This window comes from Equus przewalskii, chromosome 6, assembly GCF_037783145.1.
Source record: "Equus przewalskii isolate Varuska chromosome 6, EquPr2, whole genome shotgun sequence".
In the NCBI taxonomy this organism is placed as follows: domain Eukaryota; kingdom Metazoa; phylum Chordata; class Mammalia; order Perissodactyla; family Equidae; genus Equus; species Equus przewalskii.
In genome coordinates, this window is record NC_091836.1 from 31,291,360 (window position 1) to 31,317,457 (window position 26,098).

The window sequence follows — 26,098 nt, forward strand, 5'->3', positions numbered from 1 at the left end:
GAAAAACACTGTCTTCCCAGTCTCTTTTCCACTCCTACTCGCTCATCTAATTTTCACCCCACATTTTATAATTGATCTAATTATGAAATCAAATGCTCTTTTAGTCTTCATCTAACTTGACTTCTCTATGGCATTTTACAACACTGACCGCCTCCTCCTTTTAAAATTTCCTTCTCTTTTAGATTTTTTCAACATTTCTTTCTTCTGATTCTCCTCTTTAGCTGTTTTCCTCACTTTTCTTTGGTGGATAGTCTTCTGCCTTAAATGCTCCTTTCAATTATTCCTTAAATGTTGGAAAAGCCCAGATTTCTGTCCTTAGCAATTTTTTTTTTTAATGTACACACCTTCCTTCTTTCTCATCCATGCCCATGCCCTGAATTTGCACCTATTTGCATATTACTCCCAAATCTAAATCTCCTTTCCAGTCCTTTTTCCTCACAACAGATCCATACCTTCTGGATAACTGAGTTGCCTCACACTCAACATAATGAAAACTGAGCTCAAAATCTTCCTCTCATGTATTTTTTCCTTTTCCTGTGTTTCTAACTTGAGTAATAATGTCGCCTGTCACACAGATCCCCACAACCCTCTGTACATTGTTTTATTCATCTTTGCATCCTCTACTTCAAACCCCCTCCCCCAGTTCATTCGATTTTGTTGAATGAATGAGTGAATAGACAATAGAGCCCATCACAGTGCCCAGTACACAAAAGGCACTCAATAAATATTTGTTGAATGAGTCAATAAGTGAAAACTTTTCTGGGGAGCAATTAAGAACAGGTCTGCTCTTGATTTTTCTATAAAGGTTACATAGGGCATGTTGATCATACCTAAGAAAGTGTTTGATCCCATTCCCCATTATCAGCTTGTAAGGAAAATGATAAACAAAAATGCTTTCTATTTCTTGTATAGATAGGAGGACTAATCTTAGAAGACTTTTATAAAAACAGACATTTTCCAAATCAGCATGAATGTAAAGTCCTTAAAAAACTAAATTGTGTTTCTTGCTTGGAGACGGTAGAGTGAATTACTGACTCTCATTTTTTACCCCTTTATATGTAAACCCTTTGCCGCTTAGCAGTCTCTCCCACAAAAGATACAGTAAAAGTCTCCACCCTTTGACTTTGGGCTCTGCCATTTGATTTGCTTTCACCAATGGATGTTAGCAGACTTGAGACATTAGGCTTGACATGCACTTGGTGGTTGGGCTTGGCCTCTTGCACCTTTGCAATCACTATAAGAGTAAAATGCCTTGGCTAGCCCCACTGGGCCCGGGAGATTGAAAGACACATCCCAGCTGGCCCATGGATGATCAGGGAGAAGCAAAGCCACCTAGCCACACCTAGTCAAGATCAGCTTCTGGCAGTCCAGACTACCTGAAGATGCCTAATACCAGTGCATGCTTATTGTTGTAAGTTACCAAAATTTTATGTTATTATCTGGCAGTATTTGACTGATACAAATAGCAAGATCTTCTTTTACTCCTTTTCTTCCGCCTCCTTTTGACATTATGCATCCCATCTCCTCCGTTCTATTCTAGAAAGTATACCTTTGTAAAAATAACTGGCTTTGGAGTCAGACAGTCCTGATTTTGAACCCATTCTGCTAATGATTAGTAAGATTGAATAAGCTGCTTCTCTCATTTCAGCCTTAGTTTCTCAGTCTGTGAAATATGAATAAAAATACTTGTAACACATATTTTGATGATTAAATAAGTTACACAAGCATTCAGTACACAATGATCAGACTATACTCAACAAATGAGTGGTTAACTGACTGGAAGGGATCACAAACTAGAAAAAAGCAGGTGGTTCCTTGTTCATTCTATTCGCCCCCCTGCCCCCAATCCCATTCCTTTCCCTCAAATTTGCTTTTCTTCTTAGGCTCAGGGCAGTTCGTCTCATAGTGTGCTCTTCTCTCTGCCTCCAGAACTGTGATAAATCTCTTATTCCCTTCTTGACTATATCCATTCTCAGGAACAATTCACTTTAGTGTGCTTTTTATGTTTAGCCTTCCTGTGTTCTTTAGAGTATGCTTCCTTCCTGTGTGTGTGTGTGTGTGTGTGTTAGCTTGGTCTTCAATTGGGGTATTTAATCCATTTAAATTTAATGTAATTATTCATATATTGGGTTTTTTTTAGCTACCATCTTAACTATTTGTTATCTACTTGACTCACCTGTTTTATATTCCTTTTTCTCTCTTTTCTTCCCTTCATTTGCATTAATTTTTTACATCTTCATTATTTTCCCTCTATTAATTTGTCAGTTATACATTCCTTTACTATTCTTTTAGTGGTTACTCCAATAATCACAGCATATATCCTTTATTATTACCGTCTAAAAACATATTACTTCACCTCTTTCCCAATAATGCCAGAACCTTAGAACATTTTAACTCCATCTACTCTCTCCATGTTACATGATACTGACATGTATTTTAATTTCATGAGACATTATTTTTGCTTCAATCAGTATTGATATTTGTCTACATATTTACCTTTCTGTATCTTATTACTGTATTTATATATTTCCATCTCTTAATCAATATTGCCAGAGGTTTTAGTAATCTTTTCAAAGAACCAGTTTTACTTTTTTTGTCATTACTTTCTGTAGTTATCTCATTTCTGTATTTTTTAAGTTTTTACTGTTATTTTAAAAATTCTTAAGTTGGTAATTTAGCTCATTAATTTTTTAGTTTTTCCTCTCTCGTAACCCTCTAAGTACTATTTTCACTGCATCCAAAGGTACTGATATACAATATTTCATTTTAGTTCTAAATGTTAGTAAATTTCCAAGTGATCTCTTCTTTAAGTGCAAGAGTTATTTATATGGACATTTAAAAGCCTCCCAATGTAGGAGGTTGGCCTGGTGGCATAGTGGTTAAGTTCATGACCTCCACTTCAGCAGCCCAGGGTTTGCAGGTTTGGATCCCAGGCGCAGACCTACACACCACTCATCAAAACATGCTCTGGAGGCATCCCACATACAAAATAGAGGACGATTGGCACAGATGTTAGCTCAGCAACAATCTTCCTCAAGCAAAAAGAGGAAGACTGGCAACAGATGTAAGCTCAGGGCCAATCTTCCTCACCAAAAAAAAAAGTCTCCCAATATACATTAAAATTTTTGTTGCTGTAGGTTTTCAAATAAAATATGTTGTGGTCAGAGAACATCATCTATGTAATACTCACTTGACATTTGTTGAGACTTACTTTATTGCACTATACATTAGCAATTATTTTAAATCTTTTATGTCTGTTTGAGAAGAATATGTATTCTATAATTGTGAGGCATGGATCTTTATTGCCCAACACAGTTCTTAAACTGTGTTGTACAAATACGTGTCCTCATGGTTTTTTCATTTGCTTGATCAATCAATAACTGGGGGAGGTGTAAATTGCTTACTAAAATGATGGTTGTCAGTTCTATGTAATTATACCAATTTTTGTTACATAATCTATGGCTACTTCATTAGACACATACAAATGTAGATATGATATACATTCGAGGTGGACTACATTTTTCATAATGTAGTACTTCTCACAATGCTTTTTGCATAAAAAAACTTTGTCGGGGCTGGCCCCGTGGCCAAGTGGTTGAGTTCGCGCACTCCGCTGCAGGCGGTCCAGTGTTTCGTTGGTTCAAATCCTGGGCGCGGACATGGCACTGCTTATCGAGCTACGCTGGGGTGGCGTCCCACATGCCACAACTAGAAGGACCCACAACGAAGAATATACAGCTATGTACTGGGGGGTTTTGGGGAGAAAAATGAAAAAACAAAAAAACAAACAAAAAAAACTTTGTCAATATTAAAACAACTCCTTAGCTTCCTTTAGGTTAGTATTTTCCTGGTATATTCTTTCACTTGTAATTTTTCATTATTCTTATATTTTTGTGTTTCTCTGGTATACAGTCTATTGCTATAATTTACTTTTTAGCCCACTCTTACAATCTCTATAATTTAAATGCTATTTAGTCTATTTTATACATACATTTGGACTTTCTGCCATCTTTGTAGCTCTATTTCTCCCTACCTTCTCTATGCTTATTTTTTTGCCTTTCTTTGGACAGTGGAGTTACTTTCCCACTTTTTTTTTTCTGAGGATTAGCCCTGAGCTAACACGTTGCCAATCCTCTTTTCTTTTTAAAGATTTTATTTTTTCCCTTTTTCTCCCCAAAGCCCCCTGGTGCATAGTTTTATGTTCTTCATTGTGGGTCCTTCTAGTTGTGGCATGTGGGATGCTGCCTCAGCGTGGTTTGATGAGCAGTGCCATGTCCGCGCCCAGGATTTGAACCAACGAAACACTGGGCCGCCTGCAGCGGAGCGTGCAAACTTAACCACTCGGCCACGGGGCCAGCCCCCCTCCTCCTTTTTTTTGCCACAGCACAGCTGACAAGTGGTATAGGTCCATGCCCAGGATCCGAATCTGCAAACCTTGGGCCACCGAAGTGAACTGTGCTGAACTTAACCACTATGGCATGGGACCAGCCCCCCCTTTCCCAGTTTTTTGTTTTAAATTTTTCTTTCCAGTTTTCCCTCCACTGTTTAGAATATTATTTGCTTTATTTCATATCTTATAATGAATATCCTTGATACTGTACACTGCATACTTCAGTAACTTAATGTAATAATTTAATAGTGTATACTTAATGTCTGAAGTTAATCAACATCTTATAGCTTTTGTCCTGAAAAGTTCATGAATGATAAAACACTTAAATTCTGATCTCTCTATCCCAACTTACATGCTATTTCTGATCTCTATTTTAGTTATTTATCCAAAATACAATTTTATTTCAGTAGAGGGCCTTTCAGAGTATCCTGTCACAGGTAAGGAAGGAAGCAGAGATCTTCCTCCTTTGTTCGGCTGATCCAGTCTTTTGCTTTTGCATTGATGTTTCTGGACTCCAGGTTAACTCCTTGGTTGGGTGTTTTCTTCCAACTGCACCACAGCACTTCTGCCTTAGAAGTGCTTCTCTGTAGAGCTTTTGAAGAGATTCAGTAAACGAACCAAAGCATCAAACAATTGCTGTAGTCCTCTGCCTGAAATCTTCACTAGATAAGGAGACTCCTGGATTCTTCTACAGGATAAGATGTACAACGAATGAAGGAACCACAGATGGAAGAGCCAGAGCCATCGTCTTACAGGAAATCCTGAGAATTTAGTTGCATTTATTTTCCTGTAAAATGACCTTTTTGAAGCCTTGTCATACTCTGCCCAGAACATTACTAACATTTATACTCCATTTAAATGAAGATTTAGTTATTTTCTTCATGCCCTTTTGTATTGGATCTTGTTGCTTCAGCTACCCAACACTGCAGCTTCTGGAAGTCTTTATATAATCCCTACACTTGTTTTTTAGCTCCCAGTCTCCCCTGAAGAATCCCCATCCTTACAAATTACCATGAGTCTAGTCTGTGCTGATTGACTCCTTTCTTAGGATTTAAATTGCATTCCACCTTCCTCCTGCCTGAAACCTCCATGAGCATACACACACAAGAAAAATACCAGGAAGTGCACATTATGGGATATCCTTACTTTTGCTGCCCTAACAACCATCCTTTGTTTCTTCTTATTAGGGATGATTTACAAAGGTTGGTATCTGAAGAGAGCTCAAGCCTTTTCCTCGCCTGCTCCTCAGGACTTCCCCAAGGAGGAATCAAGTTATTTCACTTCCAAGGAGACATGCTCAAGTTTAAGGACATTAGATTTTGCCAAAATACAGGTGAGTACATTGGTACAGCACCCATTTTTAGGATTTTAGTCTTTTCCTCTCCCAGAAAATAAATTAATGGGTCAGCCAGCCAACATCCCTAGAAATATAAGGTGAGAGAAGAGAATACATGTATATTTCTTTCAGGAGAGCCATTGTGGCCAGAAGAAACACTTTGGTCAGCTGAGGGAAATGTTGGAGGTAAAACAAAAAAATACTGGTGTGGAAGAGTACCAAATTAGTAATCTGCGCAGCATATCATAATTTACTACTTCTCAGTACAGCTTTGGCTCTACAAAACCATCATGGGGCCCAATTAGCACTCATCTGCGTTGCCGTCATTCCTAGGAGCCTGGTGAGTCAAAATGATTTTTGGTAGGGGGCACATTACCTCACTGTCCTCACGCAAAGGAGTGATCTAGAGGCTCCTGCCCTTAACTGAGAAGACTGGAGCAAATGTTCCCTGCTGACTGTGCAGGATTCAGTGGGGCATTTTCACGTTCACTATTCTGTTGCTCAAAGGGAAGAACGCACCCTCTATCAGATCCATACTTGAGTTGGGCTGTGGAGAAAAAGGCAGTAGTTTTTAGCCGGCTTTGGTTCTAGTACTTTGATGGTAACCCAATGAACAAAATTCTCCATGTGGTTCATCTGGTTCACTAGATTCCACTCAAGAGTCTGAGGCCTAAGTTCCACATAATAAAAATATATTTTCATTTATCTCTTTCCACTTATTTCTCTTGGAACTTTGGGGTAAAGAAGAGGCTGAATATTCCTTGGTTATTCCTAAACTAATGGTCAAATAATATTTTAATTTCATAATTTTATTTGCACACAATTTCATTTCCAACAATCTAGCAATTCTCCAAGTTGTTGATTTAGACTACCTTATAGCTTCCTCCAAATAATAGCTTTAAAATCCTCTCTTTTTCTTCCTCAGAAACTTTTTAGTGTGGTATTCAAGACCACCAGGATTCAACAGTTCACGAAATTCGAGAGGGGAGCCCTCCTGAATGGTAATGACATCCTGAGCTCTAGCATCTCCCTATCTTCAGCTCCACTGCTTCTCGTTCATTCCAGGTGCTTGTTCTGGCCCTGTCACTGAAAACCGTAGTTCTGTTTTTGTTCCGATTTAGGAGACAGCATGTCTCCGCAAGAACCTCAGAAAATACACTAATTTGCAAGAGACCAGAGATTTAGTGTCAGCATATGAAAATGTGCAAGGGGATCATCAATAAAATAACTATTTGATTTTCCAACAAACTGGATCTCTCTCTCAAACTTTCCCTTAGGTAGAACTCTATTGACAGATTTTCACTTATTGCAATAATGCAGACCAATCAGAGATTTAAAAGTCAATTTGTTCTGTTACCTCCACAATTTCATGAACTTCGATAAATGGTATGAGCTAGGGGAAATTATCTTTTGAGGCTGACATTTCACCCAAGACAAACTGTGCTTAGACTTTACTCTCTGGTTGAGAAATGTCTGCATATTAGGATAGTCTCTTCTGTAAACTCCAGGTTCAGATCTTACCTCAGCATGCATATATCCCACCTGTGGCTCTAACCATGCCAAGCCTTCTCCAGTCTCATGGAAAACCACTCTCTACTCCCAGATCTCTTTGTGAGTATGAATGCTCTTCAGAAGAATCAGGAACCTGAAGTCCTGGGAAGTGAATGGGTAAAATGGAAAGTCCCAGAAACCAGGGAACTTGGCTGCCAGTGTTACTTTTATTTATTTCATATGTGTGTATTTCCAGAAGGACAATGGTTGACTGGTATTAAAACCAAACCAGTCAATCAGAATATCATTACTGACCAAAATGAGAATTTCCTTGTTGAGCTATTAGGGCTGAGGCCTTGTCATCCCACCCAAATTCCCCTGGTGCACACTGCCACATAATGGATGGAGAAATAGAGAAGAAACCAGGCGCAGAAGATAGTTTCCCTTCTCATGCTTTAATCCCATACCCTGTGCTCCACTTATGCAGGACGCTTTCCCCAGTCCTTGCCACTCCCACGATCAGAGCAGGTGAGGTTCATAATTATTCAGCCTCATCTCCATGGAACCCTTATCAGGCAACAGAGATCCTTGGGCCATGAGATACTACTATTTAGTTCTTAATTACATGAAATCACGTAAGAAAAAGCAAACAACGCAAAAACATGAAAGCCATTTACTCCTGGTAAATTCTTGAGTGTCCCAGGTACTGGGGTTCATAATTTTCCCTGGTATCAGAGAACCGAGGCAGGGATGATGGGGGTTGGGTGTCAGGAGAATAGTCTTGATGGCCTTAGCCAGCAGCAACAGCTTTTCTTAATTTTTCCACAATTTGATCTCAGATCTTCTCCAGTTTTCTTCATAGAAATGAAGGGACCCGGTCAATCATGATTCTATAATTATTATAGTGCCTTTGTAAGCTGACGGTGTTCCAAAATCCCCTCACAAACCCATGCAGAAGGTGCGGTAGGTGGGCTTGTACATACGTGAGAATGTAAATGCTTTCAGTATGCTTCACGGAATCCCTCGGCACCTAAATGCTCCAGCTCACTTGTAGAAGTGCTAGGGACAAAACCAAGAGACTGGCAGGACAGCAGAAGGGGAGGCATGAGTGTTCTAACAGGAAAAACCCACAGGGAACAGGCTTCTGACTAGGTCCTCCTTTCTAGCCGTGTCTGGCACCTGGTGTCATGTTGAGACTGGGGAGGGGAGCAGCCTGACAAGGTCCATAGGAAGCAGCCGTGAGGTTTTCACCCATCAAACACTTCTCCCCTCTCCCCCCAGTATCAAAGGAAAGTGCATGGTGAAGAACTGAATCAGTGAGAGATTTGTACACTTATCCTGTGAATGTGCCGCAAAGCCATCAGGATGCAAATCTCCTGCCTTGAGTTCAGGGCTGTGTGCTTTAAGATTTGAGCCCAGTAAGGACAGAATCCTAAAGGTTGGTCCCTTGCCAAACCTAAGGTTTGTCCTGGGCCCCTTTAAACTTGGCTGTTAAGGAGTCTTTAGGATATGTAACAGGCTATTTTGGGGAAAATATAATAACCACAAGCTCTTAAGTCTTCTAATTCTCCTACTTCATACCCATGAGGTAGAGGCAGGAGCACTCCCATTAAGGAGAAGCCTCAATTCAGGTTGTACTTTGGGCAAAAAATCCCCTCAAGGAGCAGAAGAAGATTGAGAGGTTCTACCTGGGGGTTTGATTTAGTTGTGGGAAGAGGTTATGCAGATTGGGGCAAGTCAGGGAGACTCCCTAGAAAAGGTCTTCCCAGGCTGACGAGAGCGCTTCTCCTGGCCCGTCCACGGGTAAAGGCTGAATGCAGATCTCCTCACTCGGGGACCTAGCTAGGAGGTCTTTTCTGAGTGGGTCCTCTGATGCCTGATTAAGTGATAGCCTCTGCTGAAGCTTTTCCCACAGGTAGGGCACGTGAATGGCTTCTCGCCAGTGTGCGTTCTTTGATGCCTGACGAGGTGGTCCCTCCGACTGAAGCTTTTCCCACATTCATTGCATCGGCAGGGCCTCACCGAGGCATGTCCTCTCAGGTGCTTTGCAAATGCTGCGCTATGGTTGAAGCACCGCCCACACTCGCTGCAGAGATAGAGCTCCTCAGCGGCGTGTGTTTTCCGGTGTGCCAGGTATCGCCTGTGGTCACTGAAGTCCTCTCCACACTCTCCACACAGGTAGGGTTTGCCTCCAAGGTGGATTCTTTGGTGTGTTGTTAGCACAGATTTCTGGCTGAAGCTTTTGCCACAAATAGTACAGAAGAAGGGTTTTTCTCCTGTATGTGTCCTCTGATGCCTGACAAGGTCTGAAGTCCAACGGAAGTGTTTTCCACAATCCTCACATCTATAGGGTTTTTCAACAGGTGGAGTTCTCTCAGCCTGGACCCGAGGAGAGGTCTCATCCAAATTCTTCCGGTTTAGGGGAAATTTATAAGGAGTGCCCATTTTGTGCACCTTTTGGTGCCTGGCAAGATGTGAGCTCCGTGTGTAACTTTTCCCACACTCCATACATTTATAGGGTTTCTCTCCTGTGTGAGTTCTCAGGTGTCTAACAAGGTGCGAGTTACAAGTGAAACTTTTTCCACATACAGGACAGTCATGATGTCTCCCTAACAGGGGATGGATAGGCATTGTTTCCCGAAGATTTGTTAAACTATTAACTTGAGAAATATTTGTACCAAATCTTCTTTCATTAAGTCTACCTGGATCATCCTCAAAGACGATTTCCCAATCTGGAGTCTGATGAATTTCTGGATCTCCCAAAACAGACCTGTGTAGATCCTCCAAACTCAGCTCTTCTTGCTCAAGATAGTCTTCCTCATCTTCACTCCTGTCTCCTGTAGAGAGGGTGAGAGGAGAAAGGGGAAATTACAGAGATAACGGTGCCTTCTACACAAGGAGGGGATTTTTAAACAGTTTTGGGGGAGCAAGATCATATAGAGAAGCTCATATTTCATAACTCTAGAGGTTGGGAAAGAAGGAAATAACCGGACAACTGAATGCATACCATGTGCCAGGCACTTTCTCATGTGATATCTCATGTCAACAAACCTCAGTATGGACAAGTATCCTCATTTCACAAATGTGGAGACTGAGGAGCAAGAGTTTAAGTGACCTGCTTAGTAAATGGTAGAGCTGCAATTCCAAAAGTTCTGTTTTTTTCCTTTCACCATTTTGCATCACATAGCCCTCAAACAAATGATGGGCAGGGTGAGAGAGAGGAAAAGCATAGAAGAATTTGGCATTCAGCGGAAGATAGCAGCACTGACTAGAGGAACTGGCAAGTAGGGGGGAAGATTCCTTGTGTCATTCCTCACCTGTGTAGGTAAAACTCAGGATTTCTGGCTCTTGAGACTCTTGAGGCTCTGGGATATCTGGGACCAAAGGCTCTTCTTCTCTAACATGGGAGATCTCATCTAGTCTGGGGATTGGAAATGCTGCTCAAGAGAGGGAAAACAGGACATTACGATTGGCAATCAAGTAATAATTCCCTGTGTTAAGAGCAGATCTTTTCTGTTTGGTAGATTGTAGAACAAATATATAGCCAGGTCAGTTGATCAGATCTTGTCTCTTTAGCTTGAGCAGCTCTAACCAAGTACGGCATCTCTCTCACCTTTCATCTACAACTCAGTCATTATACAACTGTAAATGCTACCGTCTTTCCCCATATTCAAGTAAGTAGATTATCTCCAACTTTTATTGCTTATTTCAAAACTCATATGCTCACTTCAAATATACTAAAGCTGTAATATTACAACTTTATTTTCTTATTAGAAGTTTCCAACTACTTTCCAAGCAATTTATCTTCTCTTTAACTTGGAAGGATATCATCTTCCTTAGCTAATCCTTCGACCTCATTGGCAAAGTCAACATAAGAAAAGTGTACTGCATACAGTCTGAGGTCTAAGATCCCCATAATTTCCAACAGGAAAATGATGTCTGTGCTCAGAACACTCTGGAAACAGTTGAAATTCCTTACACAAGGAGACCACAATTCCACAGTCTTCCTCCAAGACATATTCTCCATAGAACTCTTTCTGTGTTGGATCCAGATCACTCCACTGGTCCTGAGAGAAGCACACAGCCACATCCTTGAAGGTTACCAACCCCTGAAACAACACAAAGATTCAATTAAAGTGTGATGCTTCACGGAGCCTCATCTTTTGTTCCTGCAATGAAAGTCACTGGTATAGGCAGAATCCACCCAGGAGACAAAAGGAACTCAAATGGGACACCTGGCTCCCTTTCAGGAAATCTGCGTTTCGCCCTCTGTCCCTGCTCCTCGACCTGCTACTTTTGCACTGGCCTCCTGCTGCTCCCTCCAGTCCCAATGCCTTCCCTCAGGACCAGCCTATGTTCTTCTCCTCCTTGAAGATATTGTTTAAAATATAAGACAAGTCTTCCAAGTCATCATTCAACTTCCTAGTTGATGCTTTAATATTACCTACATTTCTGTAAAAACTACTCTTTTCTAGGAAGCTTTCCCTAACTGACCTTATCTAATCACCTATATCACTTACATAGTCTACAGAGCAGAAACAGGATTTTTTTCTTTAGCTAGACTACAATCTAAAAACACAGATGAAATCTCCAGCCACACAGCTCAGTTTCGGGGCTCTGACCATGATGAATGCTTCATAAATGTCATGGCCTGACACTGGAAGAGTACGCCACACAATTTCAGAAATTGTTTCTAAAGCACAGTCAGTCATTCTTACAAATGTCTATCAAGGTTATTCCTAAAAACAAAAACAAACTCTCATTCAAACATTCGAAATTGTAGTGCACTGTTACAAAGTAGCCCCATTTCATTAGTCCCTCTGGTCAATGGCACATAAGGAAGCTTTGGAGCCCGCAGATCCAACTGAGGCTGTTATAGTGCTCTCATTAGAGGCAACTCCTCCCCTCCAGACACATGCAGAACTGAGAACTGGACTGGCAAAAGGACAGTGGAAATCCGTGTCCTGTCTGACTCGTTTCATATATGGCTAATGCCCACTAGTTCTTCAGATTCTCTGTGCTACAGAGGGAAACTAGGGCGCACCTGTGACAGAGCAGTAAGAAGGGCAACCATCTCTTGGTTTCCATTGTTCCTCTCTTCAGGAAGGTCTGGGTCCTGTGGCAATGGAACTTCTAAGAAGAAAAGAAGGCAGAGATCAGTGATATGTAGTGCACCCCTGTAACTGGCAAAGAGCTGAGCATCCCCCATCATCTTTGGTGGGAAGGTAGGAATCAAGAAACCGGCCTAAGAACAGCTCAAGTCATCCCAATGCTACCACCTATAACACTACTGAAATGCCAAAAGAATAACCAAGAATATTACCACCTGAGCTTAGCCCTATTTGTGGGGGACTCTAGCTGGTACTGTTTCCTCTCAACTCCCTGGGTTCTGTAATTTATTCCCATTACAATCTACCCAGCCTTCTTGGTATAGGAGAAATATCCCCCTCCCCATACTCTGCCACCATCCCCCTTCCTGCTGAGGTTTCTCACCGCTCTCCTGCAGGGGCTGGAACTCCAACTCATGGCATGGGCTCTGCTCTTCTGGTGGCTCCAGATCTGGGCTCTGTGTCATCTCTTCATGGGACTCCTCAGGGGTCGAGGTCTGCACAGGATCCTGCAGCTCCGTAGGTGACTCAGGCTCTACTCCTGGATGCACTGTTTCCTCTGAAAGGACTTCCTGGCCATGAACATGGACAGTCACCTGGGAATAATTCCAACTTCCAGTCACCATGGAGTCAGGAGGAAAATCTTGGTTGTCGTCAGGGCTTATTTTAGGAGAAGTTGCCAAGAGAAAAACTCCCAAGGGGACTCAGATGAGGAAGGGAAACTTGAGTTCCAGTGAGGCATGCAAGGTGGAGTTGAAGGTTACCCTCACCAGGACAAGGCAGGGGACACTCAGATACTGCACTGCTTTCTCACTTCCCTCAACCATGCCCCTGGCACCCAGGGCTCTGAGGTACCCATCCTTCCCATCTCTACCTATCCCACCCGCAGCTCTCCCTGCTGTTTGCTTCCCTGTCTTGTTGTCCTGGGAGGGGGCTCTGTGACTGAGGGTCTATAAGAACCTTTGAGGAAGTTACCAAATTGTCCTTCCCAGGAAGAGGAGGTTCAACATCCAAAGGGAAAGCCAGAGCCATATGACCCTTGGGTGCTGAGGCCCTTAAGACAGACTGCAGGCAGGTGTTTCAGAAACCAGGAAGTCACACTCACCACACACAAACGCACACATACACACCTCTGCCCCGTGGAGCTTACGGATCTAGGGGCAATCTAAGGGCAGAGCCAGTTAAATTTAAATGGCAATTTATGGGGGCCCTGTAAGCCCTACCCCCAAATTCATCCTTCCAGCAAAAAGTCCCCCTCCACATCACACAGATCAGGACTCCCCCTCCTCACCCACCGCCTTGGTCTCCTGGGTTGTTTCTGCAAACCCTCCACCAGCGTCACTGCCTCCTCGCCACTCTCTGGTCGCTGGCCCCGCACCCAGCTCTGCAGTTCTCCAGGCAGGACGGTAAGGAACTGTTCTAGCACAAGCAGCTCTAGGATCTGCTCCTTGGTCCGCCTCTCTGGCCTCAGCCACTGATGACAAAGTTCTCGGAGTCGAATGAGAGCTTCTCGAGGGCTTGCTGCTTCCTGGTAGCGAAAGCATCGGAAGTTCTGGTGCGAGGTCTCCAGCACAGGGTCATCCCTCTGTAAGACAGACTCTGGCCTACAGGTGAAATCATCTTCCAATTTCACCATAAGTATTCCCTCTTCTTCCCAAAGATCCTGGTCCTCTGGTTCCAAGGCTGTAGCCATTTTCTGGTTCTGGGGTGGTCTCACACCATTTAGAGCTCACACTGTCATTAACCTCCAGTTTGAGCCTGGGGACCTCGAGGAATTTCTCCCAAGGGACCTGGGGTAGAAGAGTAGAGACAAACAACAGTATAAGCATGAAATTATACACAGGGATAACAGTTATGAGTTCAATCATAATCCTGCACACATACTACTTCCTCAAACTATTAAATCTCCTTTCCCCTAATCTGCATAACTATATGTTATAAATGGATCTAGTTGGAATAGGAAGATGTATGTCTCAAGGTATGTTTCCCCATCTCTTTTCCTAGGCAAGGTTCACATCCCATAGAAAAACACCACTTTTCTACTTCATGAAACCAGTGAACCTAAAAGGAATAGCCTAGGAGAAAGGACAATCACCTGCTGAAAAACGTGGTATTGACTGCAAAAGAGCACCCCCACAAGCAACCTTCCTCTTGTTGATGTTTTTAATTAGACCTACAGACCCTCAAACCCAAGGTTCAAAATTGAATTCATTACTCTAACTCCCAAACCCACTCCTCTTCCCGGAGTCCTGTCTTGGCTGAGACCATCACTTGTTAAATAAACACTCAACTCTGTAATCCTTGGATTCGACTTTGATTCTTCCCCATGGCCTACAGCTCGTTAAGCCAATTCTACCTCTTAGGCCTCTAAATCCGTCTCCTCATCGTCTTTCCCATAGACTGCTTTAGCTTGGGTCGTCATCTCTTGCCTGGACCACTGCCATACTCCCTAACTGCGATCCCTGCAGAACGCAACTATGAGCACAGTGTAACAGAAGTACCTGTGGAGCTTTTGCAGAACACAGTATCACATATCATTCTGCATATTCTGATTGTCAACCTAGGCAACTGTGTCTTTAGAAAATCTGTGTGTTGTTCTGATGTGCATCCTGGTTGAAAAATACCTAGGGTGTGTAAGGTTGAAAGAGAGTCCTGAAGTCAGACTGCTAGGGTTTGAATCCTGGCTCTATTGTTCACTAGGTCTGGGGCCATGGGCAGTTCCTATTCTCCTTACACCTGTTTCTCCATTTACAGAATGGAGGTAATAATGGTATCCACCTAATGGGGTTACTATGAGGATCACATGCATCATTATCTGTGAAGTACTCAGAAGAGCAATAGCATCCCAATGTTAACTATTAACTTCCTAAATTATAGTTCCAACTGTTCCCTCAACATTTAAAAATAACTTTTTACTGTTAGAAATATATTCTCAAGCCTCATATCCTGCTTTTTCCTCTGTACTACCTGGCTATAAGGAACACACTGCTGATCTCCCTACAATAGGGTGTCTTCAGGCCTCCATGCCTGTATGAAGGCTTGCTCCTCTGCATGGAATACTCACTCCCCCACCCCCAATGCCGCATGGTATGTTCTCATTTCTTCTTAACAAGTCCCCTCTTCTTCATTCCCATGATTTACAATGTAGGCCCTTATCAGTTCTTGTCTGGATTACTGCAACTGCCTCCAGATATGAGCCACTTGCCTCTAGATTTGTTACCTTCAAGCTACCATTCATAGTATCACAAGAGTGAGCGCTCTTGACAAATCTGGTCATGTCCCTTTCCTGTTTAAGATCATCACTCCTCCCTGTCTTCTAAGTGAAAGACAAACTTCTAAGTACTATACAGTGGGTTGACCTTCACCTTGTTGTTGCTTTTGCCCCCCTCCCCAATCCTTTCACACACACAGTGTATGCATGTGAAGCACACAAAAGCCCTATGCTCTCTGGCTTTGGGACATGCTCTTCCTTCTGACTCGTCACCCTTCATTAGGTTAAACTTATCTTTCAAGATATAGCTCAGGCTTCGCGTCTTCTGAGATGTTTTCTTTGATCTCATTATGCCTACCCTTAGACATGGTTAGAAATCACTTTGCTTCCATAGCAACCTGGGCATATCTCCATCACCCATCTGTCATATCACATAGCTATTGTTTATCTTCCCTCTGAAACTCCCTGAAGTTAAGGACTGTGCTTTCCATCAATCTCCAATACCTATTAAAGTGCACAAAAAATGCATTTAAATGAATAAACCTCCACTTGGAAGTTTTCTTCCAACTATAACAGGAAGAAACAATCTTTTCCTCTATTATGTTTCTGCTCTTTTTTATTCACCAAATCTTACTCATTCTACCTTCTAAATGTTTTCCAAATTCATTTATCTCATCTCCACTGCCATTCCCCTAGTGGAGCCACTATGACCCACTAGAAGGTGTTAAAATAACCTTTAAAAAAAAATGACGATATCCTCAGCCCCTACACTGCAACTGGCACATAACAGGCACGTCCGCATTCAATGAAAGACACGGTTCAAGTTTCACCACTGGTATTCCTGGTCCTGCCTGCTCCAGACCACTCTTCACATGGAACCTGCGGGATTCTTCATTTTTCAATCTTTTGGTGCTTCACTGCAACTCTTCAGATCCACCGTCAAGGTTATCAATCCACTCCCAACAGCTGTGTCTAATATGCTGTTGCCCATCAAACGAGTTTAATTTCAATAACCATATTATTCGCTTTTATTATCCATCTCAAATCACTTCATTCATGCTTATTTCATTTTTCCATTAACCTCAAGCATTTACTACATAGTTTCAGTCTGTTTTAGATAGTTCCATAATTTCTACATTTTCATGTGCTAATTTTCCTATTTATTAAATCTGCTGACTCTACCCCACGGTGGTTTCTAATTTTTTAAATTTTATGCCCATCTTGACTGGGATTGTTTTTTCTTTGGGAGTCCCGAGAATGCTGTTATAAAAGAGAGGCCTTTGAAAAGAATTTCCTTTGCTTCTACCTAAGTACTAATGGTTTCAATGATGTTGGATCAGTTTTTATGTTAATTTCTCACGGTATTCCAGAATCATGCCGATAGCGTATTATTTGGGCCTATGCCTGTGAGTGATTTTTGTGTTACCCAAGGCTACTTCCTTGCCCATTTGCTTGACTGGCAGACAGATTTTCACAAAGGGGATAGCTCTTCAAGGCTCCAGGATGGCAGACGGTTTAATTCCATATCCCTCCTCCATCCTCACCAGTTCCCCAATTCATATCTCCTTGTTGGAGCATAGGTATTAGAACCCCAAACTCCAGAAGTGTTATTCGGTTTGAAATCTCCTTGGGCTGTGGTGGACTCAGCTTGTACTTACTCCTTTAGCTTTTATTCCTGGAATCTATACATTTACCTTTAGTTTTGGAGGGGGCAGGCATTTAATAATGGGCAGGAGCCCCATCCACATGAGTTCCACCTGCAATATTGCAAGAAGGTCTGCGTGGTGAACTTTCTAACATACAAAATGAGCCACTGTCTTCACATTGTCCATAGTATGAAATTGAAACTCCTTATAATTTGATACTCAAGGCCCTTTAAGACCTGGCCCCTGCCTACTTCCTTTTCTCCTATGACTGCCACTCCCACTGAAAGTCACTGCTTGAATGGACTGTTCTCTCTTTTCTATGCTCTCATTGGGCTTTCCTGATGCTGTTCACTCTGCCTGAAATGCTCTTTTCTACCCTCTTTACTTAGTTCACTCTACTCACCCTTCAGATCTGTTTTCCAGGATGCTTTTCCTGATCCTCCAAGATTGTTTCCACAGGAACTTGTACCCCTCTCCCCATATCATACCACACACATATATCTATCTATTTTTTATGTGGTAAAAAGTGTTCATCTTGCTGTTTAACTTGCCAGACTAAGGCTCTGAGGGCAGCACATGCAGCACCCAGCACGCCGCCTGTCAGGCAACAGGTGCTCAAGCACAGAACACTTATTAAGTTTTTTAAAGTCTTTTTTTGGAAGGATAAATACCCTGTCTTATTCTTATTCATACAATTGTCCAGCAAACTGTGCCCTAGACAAATGAATAAATAAGGAAGAAACATTTACTTTTTGGCCTGTGAGTAAAACAGAATATGCTTAGTGGTTCCTAACATGATGAAACCACAACTCATCACAAAGCATCTTCAGGTTGCCAATGTAAGCCACACAAAGCTGTGTGTTTGGAAAAAAATCATTTTCCTTTGAGGATCTGAATCAACTTTAATAAGCACAAAACCAGACAGCACATAATTTAATGCAACTACAATGATTACTTATCCAGACAAAGCTTCCCAATCCCTCACCTTTCTATCCCTGGAAGAGAAGATGGAATTGGTACATAGCATCTTTAGGTTTAACGAAAGGATTTCCATTATCTTAAAAGTCTAAGAAGCCATGCCTAGTGAAGCAGACTAGGAACTCTCATCATTTTCATGTAGCACTAGCTCAAGAGACTCCCTACCATAGATTCATGACAGAGGATTCCTGTTCTCACAGAGCTTTGCACTCCAAAAAAAATATAACAGCACCACATAAAACCTGCCATTTTTCATAGCCCTTCAGCAATCATGAATTGCAATTTCCATTGCTTGTTTTGTATTTACTTTGGCAGCCTAGGAAGATGAGATGAAGGCAAACAGATCAGCAACAGCGGAATGAAGGGAGGAAAAGGAGTCCTTGGTGGGGCAAGATGGGAAGGAACAGAAGGCAGATGGTGCTGTGGAAAAGCCCACAATTAGGTATCCAAAGATGTGCGTTCCAGCCCCAGATCCCCCAGTAACTGGAGCTGTTGAGGGTCTCATGAGATACGTACACAAGAGCCCTGGGAAACAGTAAAGCCCTCTGCAGATAACCATTCTCTTAACTCAGAGAATTAGCTGAGATCCATGAGAGCTTATGAACTAAAATGTGCTGTGCAAATGTCAGTTTATCAATATTAGACACAGAAAATGGACCTTGTGTTTTATCCTAAAATTCAGGGGATGCGCTGCACCGCAAGTCTGCTTTGCAATTTGTTGCCCTTGCTATTCTAATACCTTCCTTCGAGGTCTGTCCTTGGAAGGGTTCCAGTGAGAGAGAAAAACCGAACACCAGGATACTGTAGGGAGACTGTGAAGCCAGGCCAGGAAGAGTGAAAGACCTGGTTCCAGAAAGCTCTAAAACAATGTGTGCAGAGACACTTCCCAAGCCTAGGCCTGGACAAGCCCCATGACCTAGTCTCTTCAGTGTATGTTTCTAAGACATATGGGGCAGGACTGGGGAGATGTGGGAAAGGTAAGACTTTTCTCCAATCTTTGGTCCAGCTGTCTCTGGCCCTTATCTGAATGTGTCACATGCCAGTGAAGGCCCTAACTCAATTCTACTGACAAGAACAGAAAACTGCAGGCAATGAAAGGATATCTGGTTCTCTACCTTAAAATGTTACTACTTGGGGTGATCTTTCTGAACCCTAAATGACACGTTTTGTACTCATAATTTAATCTACCTATAGGAGAGACAGGGATCTGACTACTGGCAAACAATCTTCAGAAGAAAATAGTGATCAGAGAGGTTCAAATGATTATATTTAGCAGATTATCTATATCCCTTCCAGTCTCCATTCTTATCTTTTACCCTATTGCAGGCTCCTAATCTGGAAATTTGAATATGACCGCTCACTGGGGCTAACCAGACATTGCAACAGCTCTTCTCATCGTTCTAGAATAGAAATCAACTAATAAAAACTGTTCATTATCCTTTTCCAATGCTGTATTGTTCTTTAAAACTAAAGATTATCCAGCATGATCCTTCTACTGGAAAAACTGTCTTTCATCATTAACTGTTCTCCATACAGATGCGTGTCTATGCTTCCCACATAATGCTTAGGAGCTTTGGGGCCTTGGGTTTGGAACCCTCTCCTCACTTACTAGCCATGTGACGCTCCCTACACCTCAGTCTCATCTTCAAACTGTGGCCAATACTACCTACCTCACGTGGCTGTTTTAAGGAGTAAATGAAGTAATGTACAGAATCATTCAACCGAGTGCCTAGGCAGATACTCAATATATTTTGTTCTCTTTCCTTTAAATTGCTTTAAATCCTTTTGGGAAGAACGCGAGATTTCAATGATAAACAAAGCAAACAGTCCTTTATTTCATCATAATTCCAAAAAAAGAAAATTAAAATACACAGAAAAAATCTTGATTTACTGTTATATTACAAATAAAGTGTTAAACCAAAAGAAGAGCCATTGCTTTGAAGGCTCTTATAAGCTAAGATTAAATAAGATCCTTGGAACATAGACGGGACAAAATCTTAAAGGTGGGTTCTCTGCCAAAGACCTTATTAGCAATCCTTCTATGTACAATGTCATAGCCGTGTCCCCTCTCTAACTGGGAGGAGGGAATTTGAGGCAGCTTAGTATACCCAAGATGGCCCTTAAAACTTAACCCAGAAGGCAAAAGTAAGGCAAGGGCCGCATTCACTGACTTTGGGCCTTTTAACAAATCATAATCAGCATGCTTCAAACCACGTTTAAAAACTATTTCTTTAAAATATTTTTGCATTTAAAGTTTTTATTCCTTCATTAGATTCAACATAAAATACTTAAGTAGAAAAGGTAGAAGTGGCTTAAAGCTTACTATGATACGTTTCAAAGAAACAGAATACAGTGTAGAGAAGGGGAAGACAGAAGAAATAAAAAGAGAGGCAAGATAAGTAGAGGGTGGTAGAGGGAAGAGTGTGGAGACTAAGACATAAATATCTTCTGCCATGAAATGTTGTACTTTGTGGTTACGATCAAGGTATAAAGCGGGTATAAAAATGTCGAGAGTAAATATGAAAAATGTAAAATAAAGCTATAAAAATCATAAGATTTCAATTTACTTTAAATTAAAATGTTTTCTATAGTATGTACCACAGGCCAAGGAGGCAGTGTTGGACAGTCGATAGTTCTGCCTTTGGAGGGAGATGAGCTGTGTTCTAGCTCCTAAAGATGTGTCATCTTGAAAATGGGGGTGATTCTCTATTTAAAGGCAAAGAGCTAGATGATCTTTTGAGAAACTATCAAGGTTTTTGATGGTGATAAAAGGGGGGCTTTGAGAGGAACAAGGATATACGGCTTCTTCATTGAGTACTTGGGCCATAATCTATTAGCCTAGGATGGTGAGAGGGATCTAGGCAAGAGTCAAGAAGCGCTAGAAGCCAAATACAGATTTTAAGAGTCCAGAATTAAATATCTGGCCATCGTGATCATATTGGTTAATCTCCAACATGAAGCTAGGCTTTTTAACCATAAAAGTTATCACCCAGAGGTGGTTAATGGCCTAAATAATGCAGGCCAATCTATATGCTTCACTTAAAACAGAACATCACAAACTAACCTGAAGCAGGAAAAAGGCAGTCATCAAACCTACCACCCACCCTGATGAGGACAGCAGTTTTCATTTGGCAGCTAGAATAAAACTAGCTGGATCCAATTAATTACTACAATGAACATGGACAATGCCAATCACACAGTTAGAGGAACCATTATTTAATGAAAAATAACAGAATATAGCTTATAAACATAGCTGACCGAGGTGTAATATGGATAATTCAGAAGAGTCAATTCAAAAGTCATTACTATGTTCTTAGTTTTGTAATTAATATTCTCTGTCAGGATACTCCCTGCTCTGTATCTACATGACTTCCTTCTGGTTTGCCCAAGGCTCCCTTGCATATGATGAGATGATAAAGGATGGGATCCATGCCTGCTGGATCAGAGGAATCTGAGGAGTATGAGGTTTCCACTGCAGACTAAATCATGCTCCAAGGTAGAAGCAAGCCCAGGATGCCATTCTGTGGGCAGTGGTTAGTGTCTATCTCCCACTGTGAGCCCTGCCCTGAGGGTAAGACCCTCCTTATTCATTTTTGTATTCCCAGTGCCTAACACTTTGTCAAACATTTGGTAGGAAAGGTACTCAATAAATGTGTGTTCAATTTAATTAAGCTGTCTATTTCTCTTCCCCCAATCCGGATACAGAAGCACTGAAATTCAGAACATCAGTGGGTGCCAGGGCTTCTGGGTAATACACCACTCACAGGGACATTATTGCAATTTGGCATTAGCATTTATTCCAATCTCCTGGGGAGAATCAGGTGGCACAGCCATATGCTGCTTTACTGTGTGGCATAGGATTAGCGGAGAAAAATTTCTTCAAGGGGGGAGGAGGGCAGGGGATGGAGTTCATTCATTCCACAAATATCTACTGAACCTCAATTGCATGTTTCAGACAACTCAACGTGCTGGGCAAAGAAAGGTGAAAAAAGCACAGGCTCTGTCCACAAAGAATTTAACATGTAGTCAATAAAAAGCAGGGACTTTAGCATACTAGAGATTCTCAGCAAAAACCTCGAATATGGGTATAAGCTATATGATCAAAATGGAAGGTCCTATCAAGAGAATTGAGAAAATCAAGGTAGAAACTCATCAATATTTACCTTCAATTTAGCATAACTTAGCACCTCGAGTTTTAAGTACACTTTCTTAATTTTACAAGCAAAAGAACTTAGACCTAAGTGGTTAAATTATCCACACAAGATCGTATTACTGGTTTCAGCACAGAAGTACTCACACCGATCTTGTGATCCCCAAACCACTGCAATGTTTATGAGAAGTTGTTTGGCCAAAGGCAGTGGTTTTCAAGGTGAGAAACCCAGACCAGCGGCACCAGCACCTGAGAACTTGTCAGAAATGCAAATTCTCAAGTGCCTGCCCAGACCTATTATGGGAAACTCTGGGGGTGGCCCAGCAATCCGTATTTAATAAGCCCCTCAAATGCTTAAGAGGCAGGATAAGTTTGAGAACCTGTAACTAAGACAAAGGAAGTAAATCTGAGGTTCAAGCAGAAAGGATTCAACTTTTCCAGTGCTGGTTAAACCTAAAGGAGAGTTCGCAAAAGGAGAAGAGTCTAGGACTGTTACATGTTTTATGCCTGTGCCAAACTGGGGAAAAAAATGTTGTAAACCTGTAACTTACCTCATCTGTACAGTTCGTAAAGCCCAAGAGTGCCTCACATCGTAGTAAACCTGGCTGTTCCCTTGAACTGTCTACTGTAATATGGTTTATGGAAAGAGTTCAAAAGAAGTACAGCTGGAGAAAAAAGGGGGAAAGATTATGTATCCCAGGTGTTCGGTCCTAGGAGGAAAAATGCCCTTCCTCTCTCCAACCCTGCCCACCCACTTATGCTAGACAGTAAGAGCATAAAGTTACCCCAAACAAATGGCCACAAACCCTAACTGCTCCACTGTCACACACTTCCCACCAGCAAGCCTCCCGTGGCTACCCCACAACCTTTCTGAAGTGGCTTTCTGGATCAAGGCCCATGGGGCAGCTTGGAAGAGAAGTTGGGAGGAGGGATGAGGGACTCCACTAGCATTCCTTGTGGCTTCTGAGTGAGGATGCCCTGGGTGTCACCTGCAGAGTGTGGACAGAGAAAAAGCAACAGTTCTAAGCCCAGCCTCTAAGCGAGAGCCTGGAGGTGGTACTGCTCCCCAGAACCAAGGTGGCTGAACAAGAGGGAGGCCTAAGAGCCCACCTTTGGGGAGGTCAGTGCAGGGACCAAGGCTGACAGGGTTATCAAAGCGCCTAGGAGAACAAGAACATCCGATGCCCAGAAAAATAAAAACTGGGCTGACACCTTTCCAAGAGAACATAGCACGTCCATGGCATACAGACTAACAAACTTTTGGTCGAACTAGACAAGCAGCAGGGGCCCGTTCACTCTTGCTGAGGGTAACGGTAGTGCTGAGTAGTAGTGCCAAAACTGGCTACGAGGGGTGAGGGGTCGGGGAGACAGTGGAGACAGCAGCCACAGGCTTGAGAAGCTCGGGGTCGGTCACAGTGGCAGCTGAAGGGCCACAGGCCAGATGGTCTCCAAGGCCTAGTATGACCACGGGTGATAAGATCACGGGTTAGCGTTATCTGCGTGTGTGTTGCAGGGGTGGTCAGCGGTGGAAAGAGTAGGGGTCAGCTGGGCAGGGAGCCTGAGGAGGGATTCTTGAGCAATCTGAGAGGCGGGGTGAGAAGGAGCTGCGGGAAATAAAGGGGCCTAGACGACTACTGCCTCGGTTCCGGGGGGCAGCTGGCGCGGAAGCAATGGGAGGTACGGACTAACTACGTTTCTGCAGGCCTCAGGAGGGGGCGGAGGGCGGTGGCTGGAAAGAAAGAAGCCTGGAGTGCCATCGCGTCTCCGGGGGTCCTAGCTCCGGCCATCAGGAGACACGGGGAGCACAATGCCGTGGCCCCCTTACTACACTGCTGCCGCCTCCTCCCCAGGACTGTACGATTTCCCCAGGCTCCGGGGGGGGCGGGGTCTTCGACCCCTCCCCCTCTTCCCCGCCCTGCCCTGCCCTGCTCAGCCCGATCCGACCCGGCCCGGCCCGGCCCCCAGCACTCACGGCTCCGACAGCTCCGGCAGCTCCTCCCCTGCCCCGGCTTCTCCCCCACCCACTCCCGGCCGAAGCAGCGCCGCCGGATCCGAGCCGCGCGGGGCCTGGCGGGTCGGAACACGTGGGGCCTTTTCGCCCGGAAGCGGAAGCTGCCCTTCGCCCCGCCTCCTCGTCGCGCTGGAGCCTTTCTAGGCTTTGGGAGGTTTGGTTCTCTCTATGTGCCCAGCGGGGGTTTGAGGCTCCGTGCCCTAGGATGACTCGGTGCGAAAAGCCGGGTGCCAGACCGCTTCCGTCTGCACAGCCCCTCCTGTCTGAGCGAGGAGGCCCTGCCGTTTACACATACACATCTGCAGGGGGTTTCTTTTCGTTTTTCTGTTCTTGATCTTTTGTTTGTTTTGATTTAAGTGGCTATACCTCTACGTGCTTCTCTTGATTTTTTTCTTTTACATTTTCCGCGAAGCAAGGCAAAAATGAGAGCAGTTTTGGGGTTGAATACTGGCTCTTGCATTCGCCATCAGTTGCAGGATCTTGTACAAATCCTTCCACCTCTCTGAATCTCAGTGCCCATCTAAAATGGGGGTGATGATACCATTGCTCTTAGGGCGAGATGACACATTGCATGTGAACATAGTAAGCTCAGTAAGAGGAAAGTTATGGTATCATTCTCCTCTATTTTTCTTTGAGTATTTCTTTCTGTTTCTTCATTTTGAGACGCTCTTGCCTGATCTCATTTGCTCATTTTTGTCTGAGTCAGTGACATTTGTGCCTGTACCTGCTGGTTTCCTTCTTACTCTCTCTATCCGTAGCACCCCTTCAGTCACCACTTTCCACATGCCTGTGAAGCCTGCCTTTTCCCCAACTATATCTTACGCATTTCATTTTCATGGGACGTATTGCTGGGGTCTGTTGATTGTGTTTGCACCCAGGGTATTCATCACTTTTGGTGGAGGGAGAGGAATATGCAGGGGAGGAAGACATTTCCTCTACCTGCTCTGGGTCCTTCTGCCTGGACAAGGAATTAAACTCGCGGGAGACAGAATAACAGGAGAAAATTAAATAAAGCTTTATAACATGTGTACATGGGAGAGGCTCAGCTAAACTGAACAACTTGCCAAAATAGCAGAAGTTCTCACCTTAAATACCATCCTCAAGTAAAGACAAAGGAGGATGTTGGGGGTGGGGGGAGTCAGTTGTGGGTGATTACCCAAAAAGCACAGTAAACAAGAGTAGGGTTATTATGCAGATTTAAGTCCTTGCCTTCCGTATTAAGAGTTTCTAGAGACAAGGTCATCCCTACTTCTTCCTAGTACAGAGAGGGAGACATCCTCACAGATGGAGATTTCCTTTACAAATGTAAATATCTGTTAACAAAGGGTAAGTAAATTCTACTTTTCAGAGTTTCTTTCCTGTCTGCAATTTTTCAAAAGTAACCAGCCCCAAATAATTCTCATGCCAAAGAGACATGTCTTGGGGTGGCCAAGTCCAGTCTCCCACAAATCTATAGTTTATGAAAGGATACTGTGTGCCAGCTCTTTTCTCTATCTATCTCATTTAATATTTTAAAATAGTAAGTTTATAAATAATACATAAATATGTTCTTTTAAATATTTAAAACATTATAAGTAAAGCTAATGACCTTATACTACTCCTGGCTTCATCTCTCTCACCAGAAGTTTCTTCTAATGAGTCTGGTATGTTTATCTTCCAGAACTTTTTCTATACTTATACATACAATACACATGTATTCATAGAAAATACGTAGTATTGTTTTGTGTGTATATGTATGTGTTGTGGGTATGTTATTTTTTTTTAATGTGTGGGTTTT

At 42.8% G+C, this 26,098-nt stretch overlaps 1 protein-coding gene and 1 long non-coding RNA gene across 10 annotated transcripts in view; one reads left to right on the forward strand and one right to left on the reverse strand.

Moving 5' to 3' along the window:
* The window catches only part of LOC139084103 (uncharacterized), a 47,929-nt gene extending 40,955 nt beyond the window's left edge, over positions 1–6,974 (forward strand). Inside the window, exons 4-6 of the long non-coding RNA XR_011541405.1 lie at positions 5,578–5,723; positions 5,859–6,066; positions 6,652–6,974. This is a non-coding gene — a long non-coding RNA (uncharacterized lncRNA). The remainder of the gene's footprint in view (positions 1–5,577; positions 5,724–5,858; positions 6,067–6,651) is intronic.
* Positions 6,975–7,425: 451 nt separating this feature from the next.
* On the reverse strand, positions 7,426–24,428 carry ZNF202 (zinc finger protein 202). 9 transcript variants are annotated; one of them, XM_008518669.2, is made up of 9 exons: positions 24,283–24,417; positions 23,177–23,299; positions 22,862–22,975; positions 13,621–14,115; positions 12,711–12,921; positions 12,262–12,350; positions 11,197–11,326; positions 10,535–10,654; positions 7,426–10,054 (listed from the first exon to the last, which is right to left on the reverse strand). In XM_008518669.2, exons 4-9 carry the CDS (start codon positions 13,867–13,869, stop codon positions 9,060–9,062), a joined length of 1,794 nt encoding a protein of 597 aa, XP_008516891.1. In that variant the 5' UTR covers positions 13,870–14,115; positions 22,862–22,975; positions 23,177–23,299; positions 24,283–24,417; the 3' UTR covers positions 7,426–9,059. The 9 variants fall into 9 exon arrangements, with proteins under 9 accessions (XP_008516891.1, XP_008516863.1, XP_008516869.1 ...); XM_008518641.2 differs by having other exon boundaries at positions 13,617–14,115; XM_008518647.2 differs by lacking the exon at positions 23,177–23,299 and having other exon boundaries at positions 13,617–14,115; positions 24,283–24,428.
* Between the last annotated feature and the right edge of the window lie 1,670 nt (positions 24,429–26,098).